This window comes from Ovis canadensis, chromosome 4, assembly GCF_042477335.2.
Source record: "Ovis canadensis isolate MfBH-ARS-UI-01 breed Bighorn chromosome 4, ARS-UI_OviCan_v2, whole genome shotgun sequence".
Lineage (NCBI taxonomy): Eukaryota > Metazoa > Chordata > Mammalia > Artiodactyla > Bovidae > Ovis > Ovis canadensis.
The window spans coordinates 64086660-64114108 of NC_091248.1; the positions used below are offsets into that span (position 1 = coordinate 64086660).

The following is a 27449-nucleotide window of genomic DNA, read 5'->3' on the forward strand; positions in this document are numbered from 1 at the left end:
CCTGTCCCTGCTCCCTTGGCATCTGGGCTGTATCCCTTCCCTTTCAGCGCACTCTTTACACTATGCCCAGATTGTCCTTTTACTTCCCTTCATCCCTCCCTCGACCATTAACTAGTGAGATAAGAGTCTACAGGTTTTTAAATCTCCACAGCCTAGAATACAGTAGGCACTTAATAAATATTGGCTGAATGAATTCATTGTAACAATAAAAGAGTGTGCATTTTAGAAATTCTTTAAAATTCTAACTTTAACTTTTTTTTTTCATTTTTTTCTTCATCAATTTTATGATGTCAGACAAAGCACTGGAACCAATTCTTTCCTTCTCTTACCCTAAAGAATCAATTTTAGAGAGTTTACTTTTTTAAAACAGCTGTGCACACAGAAAGTACCCATTGAACGTCTGCAAAGTAAAAACGCAGCAATGATGGACACATCTGTGATCACTAGGTCTGATTCTCCTGTGGCCACCACCCTACCGTGGTCAAATCATGCTGCAATAATTTTTGACATCCACAAACCAAACACTCCCTCAAAAGCCTGTCACTGTTTATACTGCTCATGATCAGTTTATGTCTCTGAGCAGAATAAATCTAAAGTATATATCAAATGCAATATATGTGCACATATCCGTGCCTCCTGAACATGGGTTAGCATGCGTGCAACAGGTCGTGTTCACATGACAAGACTCCCATGCCAAGAGCCTCCATCAAATACCATGGTCACGTGGCTTATGACCTATGTTCATTCTGGTTTTTAAAGGGATGGATCTAAAGAATAAAAAAATACTTACACAGTTGGTTGCATTGTTTCTCTGATTTTTCTATATGTTAGTAAGGATGCAGATCCTACTGTCTGTATAATTAAAGAAACAAAGAAAGCTGCAGGCTTCCACCAGAGGGTGACTGTTTGGGGGTGGGTGTTGGACTGAGAGTACAAGGTTACAGCATATGCAAAAAAAAACAAAAAACAAAAAAACCCATCAAATCTGGCCATTGAGGTTCCATCCCTTTTGCACTATGAAATACTCCCCGGCTCAGAGCCAATCACGTAGAAATGGCTTCATCCTCAAGCATGAGAATAAGCAAATCGTCAACAGAATTCATTAACATTTAGGCAATAGTCTTGATTTTGTGTGTGTCTGTGTGTGACAGAATATTATTTTCTGAATGAAAAAGAATAAGAATCAATAAATAAAACAGAGCTCAAAAACTTCTAGAAGGTGCAAGTAGAGAAGGGACTCTTGTGATTGTCACTCTGGTAACATTTAAGTGTATTATTTAAAATTCTATAATGATCAGTTGAATCCAATTTCATTCATGTGACATCTGTGGAATGAAAGGTTTTTCAGTTTCTTCCAGCAGAAAAGAAACCAAAGGAAAAAAATTCTCTGGTCATGCCAGAAGTCATAAGACAAAGCCACATCTGTAGCAAAGGGTGGCTGGGTGTTTTGGGAAGTGATTTCACTTGTGGGATTGTCCTTACGAACTTTCAGCTTCAGTGAAAAAAAATCACTGAGTTGTGTTTCAGGTTTAAGACACCTGTCAGAACCTTATCTCCTTCGGCAATTCCCAGATCTATAGAATTTCAAGTTTTTTTTTCTTCACACGTGAACCAATGAGTTTGTTCTTAATAAACCCAAGGAAAAGTCTTTCTCTTCTGAGAAACTCAAGACATTAGCTAAAAACAGCTATTTGAAAATGCTTCACAAACATACCATGTATGAATTAACATCAAGACAAAGAATCATGACCAAAGAAATATAAACACAGTGATAATGAGGCCAGTATCTAAATACTCACTATGGACTGCTCTGAAACCCCAGATAACATTAAAACTCATTGGTAGATGGCTTATAAGGAGCACAGAAATCATAGAACTAGCAACCTTCAGAGATTATCCCACACTTGAACAACTCTGTTATTTTATACATGGAAAAAGCTGACACTTGGATTAAATGTCATATCTAAAGAAATCAAAGGTAAGGGCTAAGTTGAGAGCAAAACAAAGTCTCTTGATTCCAGATGAGTTCACATTCAACCTCGATTTTAATCATGTTTTAATGGAGTAGGCAGAAGAGGGACCCTGAGAAAGCCTTACTACATTAGATCATGGTTTCATATAACTGTGAGAGCAAGTTGACATTTGAGATGCACAGAGTGAGCAGTATGTTGTCAGATTCATTTGGGCATGTTAATGTAGAACAGAAATCCATCACCATGTGAAGAATATATGGAGAGCAATAGTTTGTTTCTGGTTTGTGCAAATACATAACTTTTTCAGGCTATATAAAAAATTTGGCTTTATCACAATAAACAGTGGTGCACATATCTTGGGTAGAATTCTAGCCATAGGAACACTAAAAATAACAAGTTGTTTAGTAATTCTGGACTCTCTTACTTTACAGGAGAAATATGTAGGATAATGAATGAAATCAGCAAAGATTTCAACTCATCCAGTATTAAGGCCTGGTTACCCTTGGCTGCGACCCTCTGCAGGCTGCTTTAATGCATTAATATTACTTTGTGGATGGACCAGTGGGGATGCTGAATGAGGTTTTCATACCCTTTCAGCCTTGTAGCCAACATCTGACATCAAGACAACCCTCACTAGATGTTTTTCTGTATCCTAAGATCCAGAATTCTGAAGAGTTTTAAAAATCATAGTCACCTCTTCTGGAAAGGAAATTACAATGAAAGCTGAGGTGCTGAGACACACAGGCAAAGCACTTATATCTGTGTGGAGACTGGTGTGAATCCAACTTTGTAAAAGAAAAAAAAAAAAGCATAGTTTTTCTCAATCAGTTCTCATATTTCTTACCCTTGGCTTTATTTTGCCCCTCGTGATGTTGACATGGTCATACAAAAAATGAGCTCTAGAGATAAGTAAAAATGAATACACATATCTTATTTATAAATATCATCTGGCAATCACAAATAGTGACACATTTTGTTTTACCTAAAAGCCTTTTCTTCTGGCAAGAGAGAATCTCAATACTGGCCCAGTGTATATTTAAAAGATTATACTTTATATAATCAAGAGGCTTACAGAAAGAAAGAACAAGGTGTAAAAGCGTTTTTGATTAATAGATGCATTTTTTTGGAATACCAAAATCCCAATCTTTTAATTGGATAAATATATCTTTTGTTTCTGCTTTTAAACATACCTAAAACAATCATTTATCTCTCTTAAATACCTACACCCCCAGGCAAGAAAATCTTTGTTTAAAGAGCTTCTTTCATTTTTTAAAAAAACTATTTAGCACATAGGTTACATTACATTTGTACATTACATTTGTCCTTAATAATGGAGCCAAGCCAAGAACATTTTATTTACCAAAACCCTGTGAATTAACATACTGCCTCCAGGGCTGTGATATTTCTTAATAATTAAGAGCTTCTGAAACCACCATTGAAGTGGGCATTGAAGTGAAGTGAAGTGAAAGTTGCTCAGTTGTGTCCGACTCGTTGTGACTCCATGGACTGTAGCCTGCCAAGCTTCTCTGTCCACGGAAATCTCCAGGCAAGAATACTGGAGTGGGCAGCCGTTCCCTTCTCCAGGGGATTGTCCCAACCCAGGGATCAAACCCAGGTCTCCCACATTGCAGGTGGATTCTGTACCATCTGAGTCACCAGGGAAGCCCAAGAATACTGGAGTGGGTAGCCTATCCCTTCTCCAGGGGATCTTCCCAACCCAGGAATCAACCCGGGGTCTCCTGCATTCCAGGAGGATTCTTTACCAGCTGAGTTACCAGGGAAGCCCTCTTAGCCATCATTTCATGATTAATAGGAGGGTGTATAGGAACCTGTTTTGGTTAAAAAAAAAAAACAACCCTTCTAATAAGGACGAAAAAAGTAACATCAGAAAAGCACTGCTTAGAGAATGACAGGGATAGTTTGCTTTATAATACAGGTTTGTAGAGTACTATTGTTTTAACTCTTAGTGTAACACTTGAGCTTTTCTATGTTGATCAATTATAGTAAGGGTCTCTGGAAAACAGGTCAGAGTGGGAAACGCTCCATCTCCAAACCTATTACTACAAAGGAAATTTATAATGAAAAGTGAGATTTTTTTTTTTTTTGGTCCTGCCACACAGCTGGTGGGATCATAGTTCCCTGACCAGGGATCAAACCCAGGTCCTGGCAGTGAAAGTGCCAAGTCCTAACCAAAAGTGAGATTACTTTAACTGTGAGGGGTGTGTAAACATTTATACATGGAAGTGTTTCTTAACTAATTTTTGAGATAAATAGGCAATTCCAGGCAAAGCATGTTCCTGGCTGAATCCCATTGTAGGCAAGACTGAGCATGGTATCTGTGAAGGGCAGGGAGAATGAAGGGTGACTAAGAAGCAGGGGGCTCACCTGTATTCTCCAAAAGTGCCATCATCTTCTTTCATAGGCTGGATTTCAGGATCTGCGTGGGCATCTTCCTTTTCTTTAACTAAAAAATTACCAAAAAAAATTATTATCTTTTGATCCTGTGTTTCCTTATTCAAACTCTTCAGGAGTACACTCTATGAGATATATAGCAGCGGGAAAATTATTCTATACGCCATAGATGTTATGCAACCAGATGTATCATGCGGCCAAGCATTTATTTATTGGCCCCACCTCCCCAGTCAGGGATCGAATGTAAGCCGTGGTGGTGCAAGCCCAGAATCTTAACCACTAGGCCACTAGCGAACTCCCTATGCATATATTTTGATGTATTAGTCTCTTGGAGGTAACCTAGAAAAACAGAACAGGTTAGAATAACCTAGAATATTTTGTTAACAGATAAAGTTAACCTTATGAAAGCATTTTGGCACAAGTTTCTTACTTGATAGGAGAATAAGTCTTAAGTTTCTAAGATTTCCCCCTATTTTACCAATCTATCTGTTATCTATATTCATGGGTACAAGTTGCTTTGGAAATCTATTCTTTTGTAGATTTTTTCCCCTGTCACTGAAAGGGAAATGGCCAGGTAAAAAGAAAATAGAAATTCACTGGATCTATTAAATTGAACAAAACATTAACTGTATAGAGAAAGCACTATTACACATCATATCAGGATCCAGTTCAGGCATTACTTCCTCTAGGAAACTTCATGTTTTCCTTCTGCCCCTGCCTGTTGGTTTTAGATGCTATTTCAGCACCTATTGACTCACGTGAAGCCTAAGGAAGCAGAGTCAACAATATCTTCAGAGGACAGATTCATTTGCTCCCCCATACAAAGGGATCAGCAAGTGTCTGAACAGAAAGTCCGAATGTATGGCTCTGGGAAGATACACTTATTGTAGTCTCCGTGATGACTCTCATGATCTCTTTTTAGTTTCACGGATTATCATGCAGCATCAGAGGGCAATTTCAATCTTTGTTTCTTACCTGGATATTTACCACCTTTGTTTCTTCTGACGAAGCAAACAATCAGCAAAATTAAGATCAGGAGGGCGACAGCACACATTAGACCAATGAACCAGCCCTGAGTTGCTATATCCACTTGCCGGCTTGCCATCGCTGGAAAACAAGTCAATGGTGTCAGTGCCAGTGGGTTAAGCAGGAGGTGAGAAGTGTTGTAGCTTCTTTCAGTAAAAAAAACCTGCCATGTACATGAGCTTTTCTTTATTTTATATGTGGCCCCACATTGGAATCTGCCAGTTACCAATCAGGAGTTACATCAGTATTCAATGGTGAGAAATCTTCAACAATTAAGAAAATTCAAATGGAGAAATCTGACTGCTAACACATTCAATGCTAACAAACCCTGCTGAGCACTGCCTTCAGTTATTTTCACTATATATTTTCAACAGAAACATAGTCCCAAACCAATGAAAACATTTATTGTTTACAGGATATGTTTATGTACAATGATAAGAACAGAAGATCATTTTAAACAGAACAGAATGTATACATCTAATGGAGTATTTTTCTTTCAAAGGAACCACTTTCAGAGGCTAAAATATCATTGCAATAATGTTGCCATTTCCCCCAAATGTTTTAGAAACTGTTAAAAAGAAAACTTTCCACACATGAAACCTTTCCACATAAGATAACCAACCTTATTACTTTATATAACATCTTGATTTGTACACAAAATATTCCTTAGATTTATTTTTCATCTCATTTGCCAGAGTTCTGAAGACTCCGGGGAAATTTCTGAAAAATCTTATTTACCATAAAAGGATCAACATGTAATATTCAATATTGCTCAGGATCCAATCCAAAAACTATTAGGTCTATCTTTATCAGTGGTATTACTGGAATAAGTGGCCAGTTTAAAGAGAATAATACCCAATCACATGTATACATATTAAGTCTTCATCTATTTGAGTCAAATAATGTGAAGCCCTTTATTCAACCAATCACAGTACGCAAATCTCCTAAGAAAAACACAGAATAATTAGCATTTCCAGTATTGTTCAAAAGTGTCAATCAAATGGGACAAAGTGCAGCATCAATGGCTATTCAGAAAAGCCCTTGAGAATTTGTTTCAAGACACTGGTATAAAATTTTTTAAAAACCTTGATTTTTCCCCTCTTTTTACCTTAATCAAGGTAAAGGGTCTTTTTTTTCTTTTTATTGGTAAGAATGCCTGTATATCATTCTTTTAATTTGATTGAATTTCTTCTGAATCCATTAACATGGTTGGGTTAGGTGAATGTGATTGCTGGATGCAGAAAGAAGCATGTCGACAAGTATCCCAGGCTACTGTATGCTGCAAAAACAGCAACTTATTGCCCTTTTCCTCCACTCAAAGGATAGGGAGAAAAATGAAATGCTTAAAATCAAGTGTGAAGAGGAATGTGAAAAGTTATGTGGATGTGCGCTGAAGAAATAAAATGAGAAGTGAAATACATTCTTTGGACTATGAATCAAATTGCTGGTAGCCGGTCCCAGCAGCCTCTTGGGCCTCACTGGGTGGAGGGTTTTTGAGTTGTATCATCACTAGATACAACTGAAGCAGGAGTATGGGCAGGGCTCCCCTTCCATACACATACCATAACCATCACTGGGAGGGTGAAGATGAGGATGATGATACTGAGAACTAACATTCTGAAACATTCTACTAGGCACTGTACTGAGGGCAAAATCTCATTCAGTCTTCACAAAAATCCTTTGAGGTAAGCATGAGGAATATACGCAAACTCAGAAGGGTAAAGACCTTGTCTGAGAGTCAGAGCTTCACCCAAGACTGTGGATTCCAAAGAACGTGGTACCAGCCATTACACACTACTGCTATAAGGCACTGGTGTCCAGGCATCAACTCTGCAGAAGTCTTTACAAAGAATAAACTGTTGTAGGGACCTGCATCTTTTAAATATTTTAGAAGTCCATCATTACACATATTCTGGCAACATAGTTCTGTCAGTTTACACACGGTCTCTGACTGAGTACATTTTCTTCAAAGCTGAACCAAAAATTAACTGATGTAAGTCTATGGAGCCTTTGCTTGAAGTTACAGAGTCCTTGTTTTTAATATGCTTAAAGCTTTACAGTCCTGTAATAAATACTATCTGCATTTACATTTTTCATCTAATTATATGCAACTGATGAGGGCAAAATGCAAGAAGATACTGAAGTATCAGCACAGACATTGTCTTAGGAAGATACTGTCAAAACTGAACTGCCAATTGGTGGTTTGTGGCTACGCAGCTACGCACAAAGCGGAAATGTTTCTTGACAGCTGATAAAGGAACCTCCAAGTTGACTTTGAGTTTTGCCCCTATGTCTAAAGAAAAAAAGTATGTCTCACTACCCCATTTATTTAAGACTGGGCAGACACAGGATGTTCAGAGGTGCATGTGTATGTATGTTCACACACACATTCAAGTGTACCAGAAGTTGATATAAAACAAAAATTATGTAAGTGAAAAGAGCTTCTGCTGATTTCCCTTCCACATAAAAAGGAATATGAGGTCCAGAATGACTATAAGAGACTTTAAATGTTCCAGGACATTCCAAAAATCATCTTAACTACAAATGCACATGTTACTAGAAATCCAAGTCGTGGCCACAGCTGTGCATCTCTCTCTCTCTCTCTCTCACACACACACACACGATGAAGGCTGTGAGGTTTTTCCTTCTTGAATAAGAGTTAGTAGGATTGGGTAGGAGAGCAACAGAGGATTGTCCCTTTATTTAAAAAGTTTACAGTAAAAATCTATTCATGCATTAGTTGACTAAGCCATATAGCAATACATTAAATAGACAGACCTAAAGAATATGAAAACAGAAAGGAAACCAGAGACAGGAAATTGATTTTGTTTCCTAGAAGTTAGTCTTAACCACAGTCTTCTCTATCACCTTGCCTATTGTCTCATGCTTAACCTGTGTTCTGTGGGAGCAGGTCTTCGAGGAAAATGCCCTTGAGTACTTAGGATCATAAAATAAACATGGAAGACAACAGGCTCACAGACTTAGGAAACCAACTTATGGATACCAAAGGGGAAAGATGGGAGGCGGGATAGATTGGGAGTTTGGAATTCACATATATACACTACTATATTTTAAACAAATAACCGGTAAGAACCTACTGCATAGCCCAGGGAACTCTGCTCAACTTTCTGTAATAACCTAACTGGAAAAAGAATAGATACATGTATATGTACAATGGAATCACTTTGTTGTACACCTGAAACTAAAACAATATTGTTAATCAACTATATATACTCCAATATAAAATAAAAACTTTTTTTTAAAACATGGAAGAAAAAGAGTGAGATAAATGGCTATTTTTGAAGAATCCATTATGTATAAAAGTGACCTGTTGAAGAGTTAAAATAGTCAAAATGTTTAAAAAGGGAAAAAAATTATTTTGGTCAAAGTTTGGAGGCAGTTGACGAAAAGAAAAGAAACAACCCAGAACCCACTAGGGGAAAAAAAACCAAACTGTTGGGCCCAGTAAAATTCAATTTGTTTTAAATCTTTTGTGAAAGGAGAGGAGAGACTCAGTGATTGGAGGAAAGAGGTGAGAAAGCAGGAAAAAGAGGTAGGAGTCGTAACAAACGTGCAGGTAAGAAGCACAACAGCAGGATATCATCTTTAGTCCTGTTTTTCAGTGTGTGCCATAGGAGAAAATTATGAAACAGACCTTAGGGACTTCCCTAGTGGTCCAGTGATTAATACTCCGCTTTCCAATGCAGGTGGATTCAGGTTTGATCCCTGGTGGGGGAGCTAAGATCCCACATGCCTTATGGCCAAAAAACCAAAATATGAAACAGAAGTAATATGGTAATAAACTCAATAAAAACTTAATAAAAGTGGTTCATATCAGAAAAATCATCAAAGAAATAGATCTTAAAAAAACAGTATCAAAGAAAGAGACGGTGTCATGCTAAGAAGAGTCACCAAACAAGCACAGGTGAAAGTTGAGTCTCGGTTTCCAACATGAACAGAACTCAGAGAGAGAAGCAACTCATTCATACGGAGAGTTAAAAATTCAGCCAGGATGCTATGTTTCCATGCCAGGCACTAGCGTTCGCACCTTGAAATCTAGCTGGAGGAGTGAGAATCAAGAGTGGCAGAAGATCATGAAACCTACAGTTCATCCCACAGCCCTACAGCATAGAAAGAGAAACTAGGAGGACCAGCAAGCTGGATTAACAGCATCTGACCTCCTAGAGCTAATATGTAAAGTAAGGTCACTATGGTTTAATGGATGTTTATCCCCTTAACAGGGAGGCCTGGTGTGCTGCAGTCCATGGGGCTGCAACGCAGAGTCCGACAGGACTGAGCGACTGAACTGAACTGATTCTCTTAACAGTTACATTTACACGTCAAAGGTGACAATAGCTGGTTGTGGCCTTATCCTATTCTCCACTGCTGACGCACAAGAATGGCCCACCCCTGAGCGCTCATCTTGAAACTTACTTGCCAGCTGCTGCTATTATTGAAGGTATACCCACATCAAAGACAAAATTGTTTTCTAATGGTTTCGTTTGCTCTCTGTCCTAGAAAACGACCAAAAGAAAAAAAATGCCGCAACTTGATTTTGTGGATGGAAACTAATTCTAGCTAGATCTGCAAAGTAGGAGTACACTGGGACCATGAAGGGTCCAGAATAGATGGAAAGACATTCCAAGAGCCGAACTGAATGGTCATTTTTGCTGCTGTTGGTTTTGCTTATTTGTTGGCCATGTGGGATCTTAGTTCCTTGACCAGGGATCAAACCAGTGCCCCCTGCACTGGAAGGCAAAATTATTAACCACTGGACTGCCAGGGAAGTCCCTGAAGTGGTCACTTTGCAGACGACCTGTTCCCCTTGGATGTGGGCCTCTGTGGCCTTGAATGGTGGGTGTAGAGAGAGCTTATTCTCAGTGTTGAAAATATGAGCTCTCTTGCGTTCTAGATGGGTGATAGGGCAGGCCCTTCACCTCTCATTACGGGTTGTTGACATGGGGTGGAAGTGGGTAATAACAGTCTCCTTCACAAGATTGTTGTAAGGACTGAATGAGAAAAGCCAAGAAAACCATTCACCTAGTAGAGATTAGCACTGAATAAATGCTAATACTAGGGCTGTTACTATTATTAGCATCCTAACTCTATATGGATAGAATAGATAATTTCAGCTTTTAGTATTTTGAAATTAAAAGTTCTCAGTAACAAAAAATGAATTCTTTTAATACAGAATTTTCCTAGAACTCTGTACACTTATGGATATGAAGTACAAAGAACAGAATAACAGAAAAATATTTTCCCTTAAGCATTATGATTTTAGCATATGAATATTTTCATAAGGTATTTTAATACATTTATTTAATATCTTTTAAAATATTACTTATGGTTTTTCTTTTTTTCAAACCACTCATGTTCTTTTCTAAATTAGAAGAAATGATTTTAAAAATCATAAGGCTTGGGTAAGGAAAGACACACACAAAAATACATATTTTCCTATGAGTTCTACAGGAAATGCAACATTTCCCCAAGAATGCATGAAGTGAGTGAGTATAAAATGATTTTATGAATCATAAAATGAACACATACCACACAACCCTTTAAATTGAAGCAAATAGGGATTATTTTCTAACATATGAGGAAATATGGATATTTTTATACCTTACAAGAACATTTTTCTTTATTTTAGAGACTTTAATGTCCTTGTGTATTTTGATAATATTCACCTAACTAAAATATGTACAAGCAGTCAAATAGAGTATGATAATGAAGTACATGAAGTTAATAATTTTTTGTTCTACAGCAGTTTAATATTCTTCACATCAGTGTCACACAAACTGCAGGGTTCGGTTGGATTACAGTCCATTCTGACATTAAAAATTGTGACTGTATCAATGAGCTGTTCCAGCTCTAAAGCATTTCAAAAATTCTGTTCTAACTCTGAGGGAAAGTTGAGACATATAAATGGTGTGAAAAATTGAGTCACCTAAATCATGTAGGTTAAGAATCATATTTACCTCTGATTTTGTAATGGTTTTGGCAAACATGTGATTAGAAGGTGATTTGCTCAATTCTGTAATTCACTTGATATAAAGAGCCAAAGACAATTAAAAACCCAACTCGCCACCCAACTGGGCCCCACAGAAGGACAGTCTCAGCCCTACCCACAGTACGGCTCCATCAGCCTCCCATCTCCAGCTGGAGCACTGGGTGGCTTCACTTCTGACTGGGAGCCAGAACTGGTGTGGTGTGCACCTCACCTGGGCCTGTCTCAAACACATCCTCTGAACTCACAAAACCAGAGTCCCCCTCAGCACCAACTCGAACTTTGTATGCTGTTCCTGGCATTAGACCCTTTAACCCAAAGAAGCTCCGAGAACCATTTACAATTTCTCTCCTCCATTCTTCTTTGCCTATGGAAATTTTGCAAAAACAACACATTTGAATGTTTTAAGGGAACGGAAGTCATTAATGCTTCAAGAAAGGAAAATACACGTTATAGGCAAAAGACAAAATCTAAGGTGCTTCAGTTTATCATTTTAGATGATATAAGTTGAGTTGTGTCAGATAAATCAATGAAAATGAACAGCTACATGACAACGTCCTCAAAGAAAAATCAACTGGATATCAGATGACATTTTAACTGCATATATACCCACTGGATTAAATCTTTTTAACACAAAGGAAACTTCTTGAGCTGTACCTTACCTTGTGAAATTCCTGACTTTCTCTAATGATATTTATGAAAAGAACTGTAATACATTAAACAGCTTGATCCAACTACGGAAAGAACTGTTTTTTTTTTTTTTTGATTCACAAGACAAATCTTTTAGTAAACTTAAATGCCTTCAAATTTACCCAAGTTACAGATTCAACCTTTCTCAAGTACTGGTATTTCTAAACTCCTAGTTTTTTTTTTGTTTTATTTTTTAATATTTTTTGCACAATAAGGGTCTAAACAGAAAGCTGAACTATATTCAACATTTTGTCACAAACATTCACTGGCCACCCAGCTCATTAAGTGCAGAGCACTGTATTAAGGAGGAGGACTGGATTCTCATACACTCTGAAAATTAAAGTTGCCCCATCTCCTAGTAGATGTGGCCAGGATATAAGTAGAGTACCTGACTTAGGAATACATTAAACATAGAAATAAAATTATTTTTTATTACTCTTATTTACAAGTCATGGATAAAGAGTTTTAAGTACCACAATCTAAAAATAACAAATGCAATGGAACTTATTATGTCCCTTGTATTTCATAACATGAACCAACGAGACTCCTAGTTATGTATAAAATATATAGGTTGATGGTTCACTCTAATTTTTTCACATATATTGGATTCATTTATTTAGATCAAGTTATTTTCCCAGATGATCCACAGTACATCCTGAAGATGTTCTCAATCTCTTCAAATATAGCCCCCCAATTAAAACCCAGGTAATGAAATCATTTCTTACTGCCAGCTACACCATATTCAACATAAAAGTTCACAAGCTCTGGTCCCTCATATTCCCAACTGATATTGGCTGAGGTCTCAGCAGCGGCAGTAGTAAGTTTGCTGATCCTGGGGTATACTGCTTAAAATAAATATACAATAGAAAAATAAAACAGATAGACAGACAAGTCAAATTGCAAAATCAAACACACACACAATGTAAAATAAGTTTAAGTACTCTGAAATTGTTCAAGTCAAATGAAATTGATTGTTAACAGGGTTCATTTCTACTTCACTTTAGAAAGGTTTTCATTTCTTAAGTTACAGCCTTAGGAAATTAATGAGAAATCAGAAATAATGACACACACATATTAAAATGTATGAGTTCTATGATGTGGGTCCTAAACACTATAAACTGTTGTCCACGAGGGACAGTCTGAGACATCACAGTCTCCATGTAGTGAGGTACAGTGGGGATGGGATGCTGAACAATGCTAGGGGCAGAGGTCACAGTGTATGAGACTGCAAGGTCAAACCCAATACTAGTGGCTGTTTTTCCTTGCTACTTATCATCTCAGTGTAGGTCTTTAATGAATTGGTGTTTAGATAAGAAAAAGAGCAGTGGCTTCTGATGTGTTTTGAGTCACAAATTTCTTTAAGAATCTGCCTCTGGGAAATTCAGGGACCCCAGGTGAGAAGCATCTGCCCTGGAGAAGGTTGGATAGTTAGGGTACACTGAAAAAGAAACTGCAAAGAAAATGCTCAGTACTAGTTAGCAGAAGTGAATAAACAAGAAATAAAATGAATAAGAACTATTTCACTTGACACAGTCCAGAGAGCAAGACAGTCTTACTTGACAACTGTTTGTTACATACCACGTTCTGAGAAAATCATAGTGTAATCTAAACTAAGGCCACCTGATGCGAAGAACTGACTTCTTGGAAAAGACCCTGTTGCTAGGAAAGAGTGAAGGTGGGAGGACGACAAAGGATGAGATGGTTGGATGGCATCACTGAATCAATGGACATGAGTTTGAGTAAGCTCCGGGAGTTGGTGATGGACAGGGAAGCCTGGTGTGCTGCAGTCCATGGGGTCCCAAAGATTCAACACAACTGAGTGACTGAACTAAACTGAACTGAATCTAAACAGCCTCCTGAAACATCAGATTATGGATCCTACATGATGCTACATGCTTGCCACCTAGTTAAGATGACATCTACAGTCATTAAAAGATGTTATTTGGCTACCTGAGCATGATAATTCTATCAGCCTTACCACAATGGCCTGCAGTAAAAATGACATAGTTATAGCTATATTAACTTGAGTAGTTAAACAGTGATAAATCAGATTATTATCCCAGGGGAAATATCCTAAGATAGTGAACCAAAAAGCAGCAATGGGTTTATTCAGGCTCTGAAATTAAATTCCAAATTACGTTATATAATTTGGAAGCCAAAGCCCTCTACTGAAATAAATTCAATGAAACAGCATTTCTTAGAATCAAAAAGAGAAGTATATTAAACAAATTCAATAATGCATTTGACCTCTGACATCTAATTCACCATCACATATATATTGCATGCCCCTCTGTGCTAAGGATGGGGGACAGCAGAAAGCAAAACTGATTATGGAATTACACAGGGTCCTTCTGTGGACCTAGCTGATTTTAGTTGTCTGAGGTTTTCTTTTTAAAGGAATTGTAATAAAAATATGATCAATCAACAGAGACACAGTTAAAATATTCCCTGTATCTAAAGCATCAGTGGCAAAGAATTCAGGCAAAACACTAATTTTCCTCAAAAAATTCTGGAATCACGGAACTGAGGAATGTAGTCTTGGCGTAATTATGGAAGATGTTCAAGGCAGAACCATACCTTCCAACAGAAGAGCAATTTGCTGCTTCTTCTGTTTTTGCTGATTCTTAAAGGTACCCAGAGAAGACAGTACAACTTCCTAAGGTTATCCTGTTAGGCCCTTCTTATCACAGAGAATTCTAACCCTCTTTGTTTTTAATCCCCATTCGTGCACTTACTGAACCAACACTCCTGAGGACCTACGATGTGCTGGTGTCATTTCTCCTCTGGGCTTTATCTGCTGCTGCTGCTGCTAAGTCGCTTCAGTCGTGTCCAACTCTGTGCGACCCCATAGATGGCAGCCCCCCAGGCTCCGCCATCCCTGGGATTCTCCAGGCAAGCACACTGGAGTGGGTTGCCATTTCCTTCTCCAATGCATGAAAGTGAAAAGTGAAAGTGAAGTCACTCAGTCGTGTCCAACTCTTCGCAACCTCATGGACTGTAGCCCACCAGGCTCCTCCACCCATGGGATTTTCCAGGCAAGATACTGGAGTGGGGTGCCATTGCCTTCTCCACTGGGCTTTACCTAGTCTGTATCTAATCCCTCTTCCTACTGTAAGTCATTCTCTGCAGAGACCACCAGCAGAGTTAACTAAGCTTTAACTTCCAAAACTACAGCTCTGATTCTGTCACTTCCCTGTTTCAGATGTGGATGGCTTACTTCTGCCCACAGGTGGACTGCTGTGTTTAACCCAAATATCCTGTGGGTTTTTAAACCCCGTGACTGTTTATGCCACCTCCCAAGAATTTATACAACCCACCTTCCTGATTCACCTGCCAAAATTCCATCTGTCCTTCAAAGCCCAGTTCAACATTACTTTCCTTGGGAAGTTTTTCTTGATCCTGTTTGGCAAAATAAATGGTTCACTCCCCTAAGACCAGATAATATTTTGTTCCAGTTCCATCTATTTTCACTCTTTTTTTTTTTTTAATGTGTTGTCTGTCTTACCTGCTAGATTATAAGCATACCAAAGGCAGAATTTGCCTTACTATCCAACACACAGTGCCTTAAAAAGGGCTGGTGCTTTTTATGGGCCAGATAGATGAGCTGTTGAACTGACTGAACCTTCTCTATAGTTGGGGATTTGGAATGGGGAGAGGGGTTGTTCCTTTGTTTTTGGTTTGGTTTGGTCCAGGCCAAATAAAGTTGTGCACTTTAAACTTGCTTTTGACTCACTGGCCTTGTTTCTTGACCTGATCAGTAGCTGTGGGACTGACTCTGGTATACTGATAAAGTGAGAGTCTGACCACAGAGAGGATGCGTCACCAGTCCCTTAGTCAGGGCTCTCCTCTGCTCTGTCCTGTTTGACCACAGTCAGCTGCTAATTCAGTCAAGAACTAGGTTCAGTTCTTGACTTACCAGTTAGTTTTTCCCTATTCCTTTGCCCGAACTGGTCACCTCACACAAATGCTCTGATGCCTGCTCCCAAGGTGAGAAAGTAGGTAATAATCTATAGATAAAGCAGTTGTCTATCCATCAGCAGTACTGGGACCATAAGTCAAATCCATTATCCATGTGCTTTCAGTTCATTTCTACAGATGCCTTCCCGGATCTATTTACCCAGAGACCCTGAAACTATTGAAAGGGACATAGAAATTGAACAAAGGCAGCCAAATGGCTATAATTTCTTATACCAGGATTGAGAGTTTTGACCAAAGACCAAAAGAAGTGACTCCTGAAGACGTCAAGAGTACAAGAGTACCTATTTCCATGCTCAAACTCAGAAGAGTGGTAAGAAACAGGGTCAGCCTAGAAAAATACACCTAACTGAATTCTCAGTTTCTAATTCATGATTTTGATAATCATTTTGTAATTCTATATTTGAAAGCTTGGGTTTCATGAAAATCTCTTAAAATCTGTAAGAAAATTTAAAAATGTAAATTTGAAATCTATCTTAATGAAGAAGGAAAAGAGAGAAGAGAATAGAATTCATTCCTAGAATGAAAAAAGAAATATTTTAAGGAAGGAAAACCCAGGGAGACAAATTATTCTTCAGCACTTTAAAGCCTCATCATGGTTAAATATCATCATTTTATGTAAACAATGTTTAATTACTGGTATACTATTAAATGAAACAATATAGAAAAGCAGGTTAAATTTAGCTTTTTAAAAAAAATTTTAAACACCATAATCTTATCTGAATTCCACCAGATTTCAACACTGGAGGCTTCAGGAACTTTCTGAGACTCTATTTTTGCTCATCTCTATAATAAGAAGTAATTCAGAATTCAATTTAGTAACATCAAATGGTAAAGCCGCAACTATTTTAATTAAGATTTCTTTTAGTTAATCTTAATTCATTTAAATCAGCGGGTGATATTTTTTCCACCGGCATGCATGTTCTTTTCCAATATGACAAGTCAGTGGAAAACGCAGACAACCCTGCCACAGCTCAATTACTCGGCTACTGCCTCTAGGCAGAGCCCAGTGACAGGCTGCTGCAGAGGGAAAGAGGCCAGGCTTTCTCTGGAATGGTCCCATGAAAGGGTCTAAGGGGAGCCCAGCAGCAAATTATTGTAAAACAACCAAGGATTTTAATGGATATGTAACCATCCCTGGGAAAAAACACACATTAAAAAGATAGGCTTGCGTCCTTATATGATCTTGTGAAAATTTTGAATTTTTACAACTTTGTTCTTTGGAGTCTAAAAACACCTATAAAACATTATTAAGTTGATTGAAAATAGCTACAGTTCTTATTCTATCATTCTGAAATCTAGCTGATCTACATTTTATAATTTACCAAGACTCAGAGTATAAGATTTGTAAGAAAAGAGAAGATAAGATCAGGTCTAAGCTCCGAATATTTGAACAATTTAGGACAAAGTGCTTATTTATTTTGGTCGACTTGTTCTTCATTTCTGTTTGTACTTATTTGGTCTGTCAAAGTCCAAGAAAATCCCAGCGCCCAGTGAGGCAGGGAGGTCTCTACCGCTTGCTAAGAAGCTGACAGATCTGCCAAGAGTCAAAGACTGAGGGAATCTCTGGGTGGAAGAAATACTGCAACTCATTCAAGCACCATTCTCCCAGCCAATCTTCCTTGCACAGAGATGTGTGAGCAATAAAGGAGAACAAAAGCAATTCCCTGTGATTGCTGGTGCTTCCCAGAGAAGAGAGACTTGAGTAGTTTGGTGAAGACAGAAATGCAGTAACAGCTGAGAAGAGCATGTGGGCTGCCTAAACTTGCTCAGAGGGGACCCTGCTGGGGAGACTTTCAGTCCTGGGCCAGGTGGAGTGTACAGCGAAGTAAAAATTCCAAGTGGATAGTGCAGTGTGATGCCAGCAACATGTACACTGAGGTTAGGAGGACGGCTAAATCGGATTAGAACGGGAAGCTCAGTTGGTCTGATTTCTTACTGGCTGTTTTCATCGCAGGGCTAGTATTTCTGAGCCCTTCACAGACAGCATGGTCGTCATGAGGGGCTGTGACAAAGCCACAGTTTGGGTCATGTCTGATCCAGCCACAATCCTTAGCACTGAAAGCCAAGAATATGATTTGGACCTGGGATAAGTCTTGAGAAAAGGTGAATTCAATGTGTGGCTTTCTCTTTGTAAAAAAAATGGGTAGACATGAATTTTAAGAGTCAAGATCTTGCAGGATCTTATCTTTCTGTTGGTGTTTCAGAGCTTATTTTATTTTCACTTTTAACCCATGCTGCACTTCCCCATGGTTAACATGGCAAATTTCACACATGTAGAAAGTCATGCAGATGAATTATTTTACCTTTGCCTGCACCTACATCAGGTGGGAGAATACCAGCTTTCATGAAGGGAAACAGAAACAGGACACTCTATAGTTAGCATGTAAAGCTCCATAAAAGCACCTCTTAAAACGCTAAAGCATGCAAGAAGAGCAGAGTGTACCACATCAGTGCACCACCACAAGGCATGCTGGTGTTCCCAAACTTACCAGGAATCAAATCCCCACATTACTTAAAGAGCTTTATTCATTCTTGCCTATTATGTAAGATGCTTAGGAGATTTCAAACCAAATTTCAATTTTTAATGATGGAAGATAATCAAATAAATAACCCTTAAGCAGTTCTATAATTTAGAGGCATGCAAAATCTTTTACTTTTTTTTTTTATCATTTTTACTAAATCTAAAATTTTTCAAAATCATTTTTATAAGTATGAAAGGAAGAGTTCCTTCCTTTCCTAAATACCTTAATGGGGCTCTTTTGCTTTCTCTGTACCAGATGGCATAGCAAACTATGAAGTCCCATGCTCAAACATAAAAGTAAATGCATTATTTAATAACTGTTTTGATTTCCTTGCCAGAAAACCTAAATCAGTATGTAGACTAGCAAATTTTTTCTGATGAATCTAGACCACAACCAGAATCACGTGTATTTATTTGTGTATAGGTCTGCATGTCTGTGTGTGCATGAATGTGTGTTACACACATATATATGTATATGTGTGTGTTTATCTGTATGCAAGGTTGTAGACTGGAAAAAAATATCGTCTTGAACTGTGAATTCAAGTGTGGCAAAATGTTGTAATTTCCTACTCTCACCTCAATATTTTAATACACGTTTAAAAGGGACTTAAAAAACAAATAGCAAATCATTATTCCAGTATGAATTAAGTAATTTTTTATATATATTTCAGAAGGAGAAGTTACTATTAGTTGGGTAACATGGATACTTCCACGGTAAGAAGGAAAGAAAAACGTGATTTTTGTCTCATGATACTTCTAATTACATGGATTTTATACATACCCAGCTTACCTTCATCCACAGTTGTTATTGCTTCTTCTGTTATTTGACTTCCTGATCCTGCTGCTGTTTGCGCATAGAAATAAAACTTATACCGAGTGCTGATATTTAAATTTTTTAAAATCCAGCGGGTCTTGTTGGCAGGAATTTTCAGATCTACCAGAGGGCCTAATTCATGTGTGCTATTAACTGTCAACAAGAACATAAACAAAATAAAGTAATAAAGTAAATGAACAAACCAAACAAAAACAAACACACTGACAGAGAACAAAGCAATGGTTACCAGAAGGGAAGGTGTGTCAGGAGAAGGGGAAATGGGTAAGAGAGTCCACTGTGTGGTGACGGACAGAAGCCGAACTTCTAGTGGTGTATACAGAAGAGTATATACTTAAGCTGTAGTGTACACAGAAATCAAAACAGGATTGTACACATGAAACTTACAGAATGTTGGAAACCAGGGTTTCCCCCATTAAAAAAAAAAAAGTCATTCCCCATTCACTGCTGTAGGAACACTATCATAAATAAATGCATCAACCCAAAATGTTAAACGCGGATTACGCTGATTTGCGTAACCTTACTCACTCTTTGTCCAACATAATTGATAACCTTACCTAGTCCTATAAATGGGAGATTGGGATTGACATACACAAACTACTATATATAAAATAGATAACTAATAAGGACCTACTGTATAGCACAGGGAACTCTTCTCAATACTCTTATATTGGCCTATGTGGGAAAAGAATCTAAAAAATGAGTGGATATATGTGTGTATATATATATATGTATGTATATTTATATGTATATAACTGAATCATTCTTAGCTGTACACCTAAAATTAAGACAACACTATAAATCAACATACTCCAATAAAGATTACAAAAAAGAGAATGATCTCAAGATTCACCCTATGATTATAATACAAATGCATCTATGTAAGTATATATGTACATACATAGACAGGTATTTAATTTTGCTTTTGCAAGCCTTTTAAATATAAAAAATAAACTAAGGGATTAACCATTTAAAAATTTCTATAATATGGTGCAACAAGGGGAAATATAGTCTCCACTGGCTTCTAAGCTGGGAGAATTTTACATACATAGACATAGACATAGACAGATATACATAGACAGATATTTAATAAATATACACAGATATTTAATTTTGCTTTTGCAAGCCTTTTAAATATAAAAAATAAACTATGGGATTAACCATTTAAAAAATTCCTATAACATGGTGCAACAAGGGGAAATAAAGTCTCCACTGGCTTCTAAGCTGGGAGAATTTTATAGCTGAATCTCAATAGCATTTCTTATCTCTGTTTTTTCAGATGCAGTCATGTGTTCTTAAATAACCCCTAAACTTGTCTTCAGGGGCCTTGTGCCAAATGTACCCCTTTTCTTCCCATTTTGTGGTTCTATATAATGCCCACATATGTAACAACAGTACCCACCTAAACCCCATGCTCAAGGTCTGTATTATTCTACAGATCATTTATATTCAAAAGCATATATGTCATTTTTCTTTAAAAAGTGTGATTTGAAGTTCCTTCTAGATTAACAGTTGAAAGTGTGTGTGTGTGTGTGTATATATATATATATATATATATATATATATATATATTCTACAGTTGTAAGGAAACATCTTGTTTGTATTTTAAGATAACCGTTAAGATCTTTTCCTTCTTAAGCCATATTCCCCAGTTTCTTTCTCCCCATAACTTACTTGGCTGATATTTTAAGGTATACTCTGTCAAAATGCCATTCGGGTGGCTTGGTGGCTCCCATTCCAAAGTGAGAGAATCTAGTGTTGGATTAACAATCTTCAAAGAGGACGGAGCACTGGGGACTTTAAATGAGAAGTATAGTCAACACAAAGGGTTTTGAATGTTTCAAACTGCATTAAAGTGACATATTTCATCAGATCTATACCACACATCAAAATTTTTATAACTCATTCTTATTCATGATTCAGCTGAAAATATGTTAATAGAAACCTGTTCTGCCTCACCATTTCCATCTAAAGTCATTAAAACCATTCTCTCCAAATACATAAGGACTTTGCCTTGATACAGACCCAAACTAACATTCAAACTAATATTGTTGTTCTTTTAAAAAGACAGTACATGTTTGTTTCTTGAATGGGATCTTAATAAAAGCAAACTAGTAACTGAGCAGAACTAGTAATCTAACCAGACCTGCAAGTAGAAGCAGTTACATACTGGGCCATGAAGGACTGTTTTCCCCAACAAACCAGGAGTCTGCAAACAGTCAGAACACGCTGCGTGCTAGGCTCTGGGCCTGAGCCAGGCTGTCCAGGTACAGAGGAGCTCTTATCCCAAGAGCTGACAGATGCCCAGCATCTCTTGGTGATGGACAACAGCCTGGTTGCTGGCAAACCCCTGGCTCTGGGGAAGGCCTTCAGGGAGTCAGGATCTCTGCGGCAGAGGCTGGCAGATTACCAGAGGAAACAAGCCTGGTCTGCCTTTATCCGCTTCCTCATGAGGATGAGGGATGATGGCAGTCCTCCTCCATGATCGTTACCTTCTCTACGCAACCTACCACGCTCCCTAGACCCTCCTGTCATTACGGCCAGAAACCAGACAGTCAACTGGAATTTCTCCCTCTGCCTCATTTTTACCATCTCCGGAACATGAAATTCTGCCACATCCACCATGGTAACCTCAACTATATCCCTTCCCTCCTCGCCTCTCAGCTGCTGTCCCCTTCAGGCCCTCAGTGGCCTTTGACTGAGCCTAGCAGAGTCCTGGCATATAATTCCAGGTTTCCTCACATCACCCCTTTGAGAATCTGACATCCATAAACTCTTCCCTGAAAAATATATATCCCTTGTATATAACACTAGGGGGTTCATGGAGCTCCTTAAACCCATCCATCAACCCCTTAAGAGACTACAGTTCCAGGTTAAGAGCTCCTGGTTTGAGGGTTAATATCCATAGCATTTAAGATCAGCCATCATATTGGTCCTCCCAAACTCAACTTCCTCTCTTTTCTTGCCATTCTTGGTGGCCTAACTTACAGTTCCCTGAAGGAGCCATGCTGCTTTCTACCTTTGTGGCTTGGACATACTACTTCCTCTCTTGTCTGTCCTTTAATCTCCTGGCCCTCTTTTCCATGGCACCATCCCCTGAGCTATCTAAAGAACCAGTGTAAGGTCTCACCAGTGAAAGCCTCTAGTGGAAGGAGCCCTGACCTCCAAGGAGCAATGAGGTTGAGGACAAGGCATTGTAATGAGGTGGGGGTTAGGACACAGGTGACTCTCAGTGGCTGCTGGGCAGCTGCCAACACCAGGAGCCCTTCAACCGGAAGTCAGGACAGGGTTTGTCTGTAAACTGTTTTTATCTGTGTATGGGTATATGCTTGAAAAAAAAAATACTAATGATAAAAGATACATGCATCACAATGTCCACAGCAGCATTATTTACAATTGCTAAGATACGGAAGCAACCTAAGTGTCTATCAAGAGATCAATGGATAAAGAAGATATGGTGCATATATGCAAGGTAATACTACTCAGCTATAAAAAGAATGAAATAATGCCATTTGCAGCAACAGGGAGGAACTTGGAGGTTATTATGCTAAATGAAGTAAGTCAGACAGAGAAAGACAAATACTATATGATACCACTTATATGTGGAATCTAAAAAATACAACAAACTAGTGAATTTAATAAAAAAGAAGCAGACTCACATATATAGAGAGCAGACTAGTGGTTATCAGGTTGGAGTGGCAGGGGGAGGAGGAATGCAGAGGTAGGGGAGTAAGAGATAGAAATTATTAGGTATAAAAATAAGATGCATGAATATATTTATAATATGGGGAATATAGCCAATATTTTATAACTATAAATGAAGTATTACCTTTAAAATTGTGAATTGCTATACTGTATACCCATAACTTACATAATATTTGTATTGCAACTATACTTCACAAGGCTCCCAGGTGACTGTGCCCAGACTCCTCCAGCCCCACCTCCTACATCAGTGTGTTTGGTTCTCCCTCCCCCTCCCCTGCCATGGCCTGCACTTGGAGTGACTCTTCCCAACACATTCTGTCAAGACCTCCAACCTTCGGGGACTTTCCTGTTGGTCCAGTGGTTAAGACTCCATGCTTCCAATGCGGGGAGCACAGGTTCACCTCTGGTTGGGGAATTAAGATCCCACATGCTGTGTTAGCATGAACTCTGAAGCTACACTGAGAAAAAAGTAAACTACAACCTAGAGGATTCTTTTCCTTTCTAGATGCTTTTCTCAGGCAATCACATTTAGCTCTCATGCTTTTTGGCTAAGGTAATTGAGGTTTGAAGAAGTTACATAACTTGCTTTAGGTCAGAAAGTTAATGATCCAGGTCAGCATCAAATTAGTAAGGTTCTACAAGGCATTGTAATAAGATGCGAGCATTGTACATCTCATTGTAATGAGATGCTTTCATATCTTAGCAATCGTAAATAATGCTGCTGTGAATATTGGGGTGCATGTATCTTTTTTAATTAGTATTTTTTTTCAAACATATACCCAGACATGGATAAAAGTAGTTTACAGACAAACCCTGTCCTGACTTCTGGTTGTAGGGCTCATGGTGTTGGCAGCTGCCCAGCAGCCTCTCAGACTCACCTGAGTGTCCCAACTCCCATCTCATTACAATGCCTTGTAGAACCTTGCACAAGTGTCCATCAACAGACAAGTGGATAAAGAAGCTGTGGTACATATATACAATGGAATACTACTCAGCCATAAAAAGAATGGAATTTTGCCATTTGCAGCAAAATGGATGGACTTGCACAGTATTATGCTAAGACAGACAGAGAAAGATTTTTGGCAGTATGACTAAGTGTGGAGAAAAATGTTAAGTTGAGAGAAAGGTGGTTTGGGGGAAGCCTGTGAAGCCTTATCCACAGCCTCAGGCCATAGATGAGCTGACACTTTGCCAACTTTGCCAGCTCTGTGTGTGCTGTGTTCATCTATGAGACAAATCACATTTGGCTTCCAGAATATACCTTACTTTGGGGCCCTTCTTTTACCCAAAGCCTCTCAAGATGTGCCATATTCTCCTAGGATCTCAGAAATACATCCACCCTACCTCCTTCCGGAGTATTGAAGACCTTGTCAGGGCTGGCTGGGCCCTCCCCTTTCCCATTGACCACACGGACATTCAGTGTGTAGTGGCTAAAGGGCTCCAGCCCAGGCAACATGCCGTGAGTCTTGCTGCCCTGGAAAGTAAGGATCTTCTTTTCAATATGGCGTCTGTTTCTTGTCAATGAACTCTGCGCCTTCCAGTAGTAAATCTGAAACAGGAAGAAGAAAAGTCAGGGATGGACAAGGGAATCAACAGAATCTTCATGATCACAAAATTAAAGCTTTGTGTTTTCCCCCAGAAAGTTCCTGGGTACATTTTAGACTAGTGGAACAATGGACAGATGTTGATTTTGAGGCAAGCGAGTAGGACCCCACAGGTAGTGAGAGAAATTAAATTAAGAATATTTGATGAAGCTGGACTATACTATTTTGTTAGAGGAGTCTAAGTGAAATAAACTAAAGAAATGAAATAGCATGAGACCCATAGAGAAGGATTTAAGTGTCCTTTACTTATATAAAATATTCTAAAAGTAAAAATCATTGTTGTTGTTTAGTTGCTAAGTTGTGTCTGACTCTTTTACAACCCCGTGAAAAAAATTAAAGATTACTGCCCAATATTTACAAACTTTTCCAGACTTAATACAACTTCAAGTACAATATATCATTTAGTTTAATCCTAAAACCCACAGCAAAGGTGTTACAACTTTTATTATGACTATTCCTATAGTACAGATGAGCCCCTGGGCTACCAAGAGGCAAGAAGACCCTCTATGAAGTCTATGGCTTTCTCACTAAACCAAACTGCATGCTTAATTAAAAGTACTTATTTTTTGGCATTAAATTGAAGACACAGATTTTGAAGAGATAAAATATTGATTAACTTTGGATAAAAAGGCAGAATTGCTATTTATTAAGTCCTCTTAAATTCTCTTAGGAGTTTAAAAGCACTTTCAAAAGAAATCAACATATCTACAGAATCTGGCCAAATTGAACGTGGTGCATTGCAAAAACTGGCCTCTAGATGTCAGGGTTTAGCAAATCAAAGCAGTGACTTCTTGGTTGCTAGGAAAGTTCTTTGACCATCTGTCAATCAAAAACATGAATCGGTCTTTCTACCGTTCCCAAGAACAAAGAAAACTGATGTTTATAAGAATGATCTAGTTGGGACTACATGATCTTGACCTACAATCTAAATTATTAACAACAAAAGTCTACATTGTTCTCAGGATAATTTTGTTTGTTCAACATGTCACTATTGCTTTAAAGCTAGGTGCATTTCATTACACTGTAACTTTCTGAACAATAGTTTTTCCCATTTAATGCATTCGTTAACTGTTGAGTTGGCAGACTGTTAGATTACATGTGGGATAAGTGGAGAAAGTACTTTTCTCTCACTTTGTGAACAGCGAGATTTTGATCTGACTCTAGCTGGGATGCTGCAGAGGTGGCTTGCCAGATGAACTCTCAAGGCTTCCTCCAGCCAAGAAAAGTGAATCTGGCATGCCTTTCACTTAGATGGGCAGGTTCTAAGAAAAGAACAAGAAAAGTGTCTTTCACTTGCCCGATAGCCCTGCAGGTGTCCTCGGATACTTTTCAGAGGTACAGGGTCCCAGTGCACCTCAGCTAAGGTGCTGTTTACCACGTTGACATGCACATTCCCAGGAGCCACCATTGGAACTGGGGAAGATGAGAAAGGGGGGTAAGAAGTATCAATGTCATTTTGAATTTCATGCAAAAATGTCACTGTCTCATAATTTTGACTTGACACATGCTCCAACCCTATTCTACGAATTATCAAGCAGGAGAGTAATTTTTCATTTTTGATATCTGTTCATTTGACTTTGTGAGAATAACATATCTTTTCAAAAAGCAATAACGTTCAACATTCTGAACTGATTTTCTATATAAGTAGGCTGTTTAAATGCAGAAATGTTGAGCAAAATAACTGCTGCCTCTCTCCTTCCCAGTCTAAGTACCTCTGGACATGGCCTTGGCTTGCACCTTGGTAATCTGTTTTGCTGGGGGAAAACATACACAAAATAGCATCAGACACTTACGGTCTTCTCCAGAATGTCCCATGACCGCAGCTGGCTCTGGGGCAAACCCTGCATCGTTCAGGGCCTGAACTTTGATCAGGTATGGAACAAAGGTTGGGGTGCCCGAGACAATGTATTTGGATACATTTGCCACAACCACAGACGTCCATTCATCATCGCCATCCTTCTGGCGCCAGCTAACTTTGTACTGAAGGCCTGGCCCATTAGATTCAAAACCATTCAAGGGCTACAAGAAAAGCCAGATAATCAGAGCTTATAAAACAGATTGACTGCACCATCTTATACTGGAATGGCAAGTTCAATTCCCAGACTTAAGGACAGTGAGCACTGAGACAGTAAAATATAAGCTATGAACAATTTTCTCAAGGAAACTTTTTGTCTTTTTTTCACATGTGATGAGATTCATAGCTTGTTTGGGATCAACCCTTCAAAGGTAGTTAATTTCTATCTTGAAGTAGTAAAAACCACCCAAGCCTCTCAAATTCTGGCTTCACAGTTATGGGTGGGTGACATAAAACTTTTCAGTTATGTAATTTCCTTTTTGTATTTCTGCTTGTGTGACAGTACATCAGTCTCTATTTTACTTGGAGACTGAAACTTGTGAACTACTTTTTTATTTAAAAAAAATGATACTGGCTTATTCGGTCTTGTTTCTCCATGCATGTATATAAGTATATACAGAAGTGTATGCATCTAAGTATGGCCCTGTATGGGCCTATCTAAAGTAAGTTTTAAAAAACCACAAGTAAATATATATTAATTTTTCAAGTCCAGAAAATACACATAGGCCAAAAAGGAAATAGTAGAAGTTGACTACTGGTACGTGTCTTCTAGATGGTTCTTTATGATGACGGTAATTCTAGTCAGCATTTATTGAGCATGTATATGTGTTAGGCACCATCCTACGTGCT

General features: G+C 38.4%; 1 protein-coding gene across 6 annotated transcripts in view; it reads right to left on the reverse strand.

The window, feature by feature from the left end:
- Positions 1-27449, reverse strand: part of NRCAM (neuronal cell adhesion molecule) — an 87739-nt gene that overhangs the window by 7030 nt on the left and 53260 nt on the right. For 2 of the 6 annotated variants that reach the window (XM_069587924.1, XM_069587920.1), the window contains 8 exons: positions 26539-26764; positions 26043-26158; positions 24486-24690; positions 21111-21233; positions 19395-19571; positions 18387-18422; positions 5361-5492; positions 4359-4437 (listed from right to left, as the gene is read on the reverse strand). In XM_069587924.1, coding sequence (XP_069444025.1) covers positions 4359-4437; positions 5361-5492; positions 18387-18422; positions 19395-19571; positions 21111-21233; positions 24486-24690; positions 26043-26158; positions 26539-26764 — 1094 coding nt within the window. Of the gene's footprint in view, positions 1-4358; positions 4438-5360; positions 5493-11629; positions 11783-12830; positions 12951-16423; positions 16430-18386; positions 18423-19385; positions 19572-21110; positions 21234-24485; positions 24691-26042; positions 26159-26538; positions 26765-27449 lie in introns of all 6 variants that reach the window. The other 4 variants (XM_069587926.1, XM_069587923.1, XM_069587925.1 and 1 more) reach the window with 3 other exon arrangements.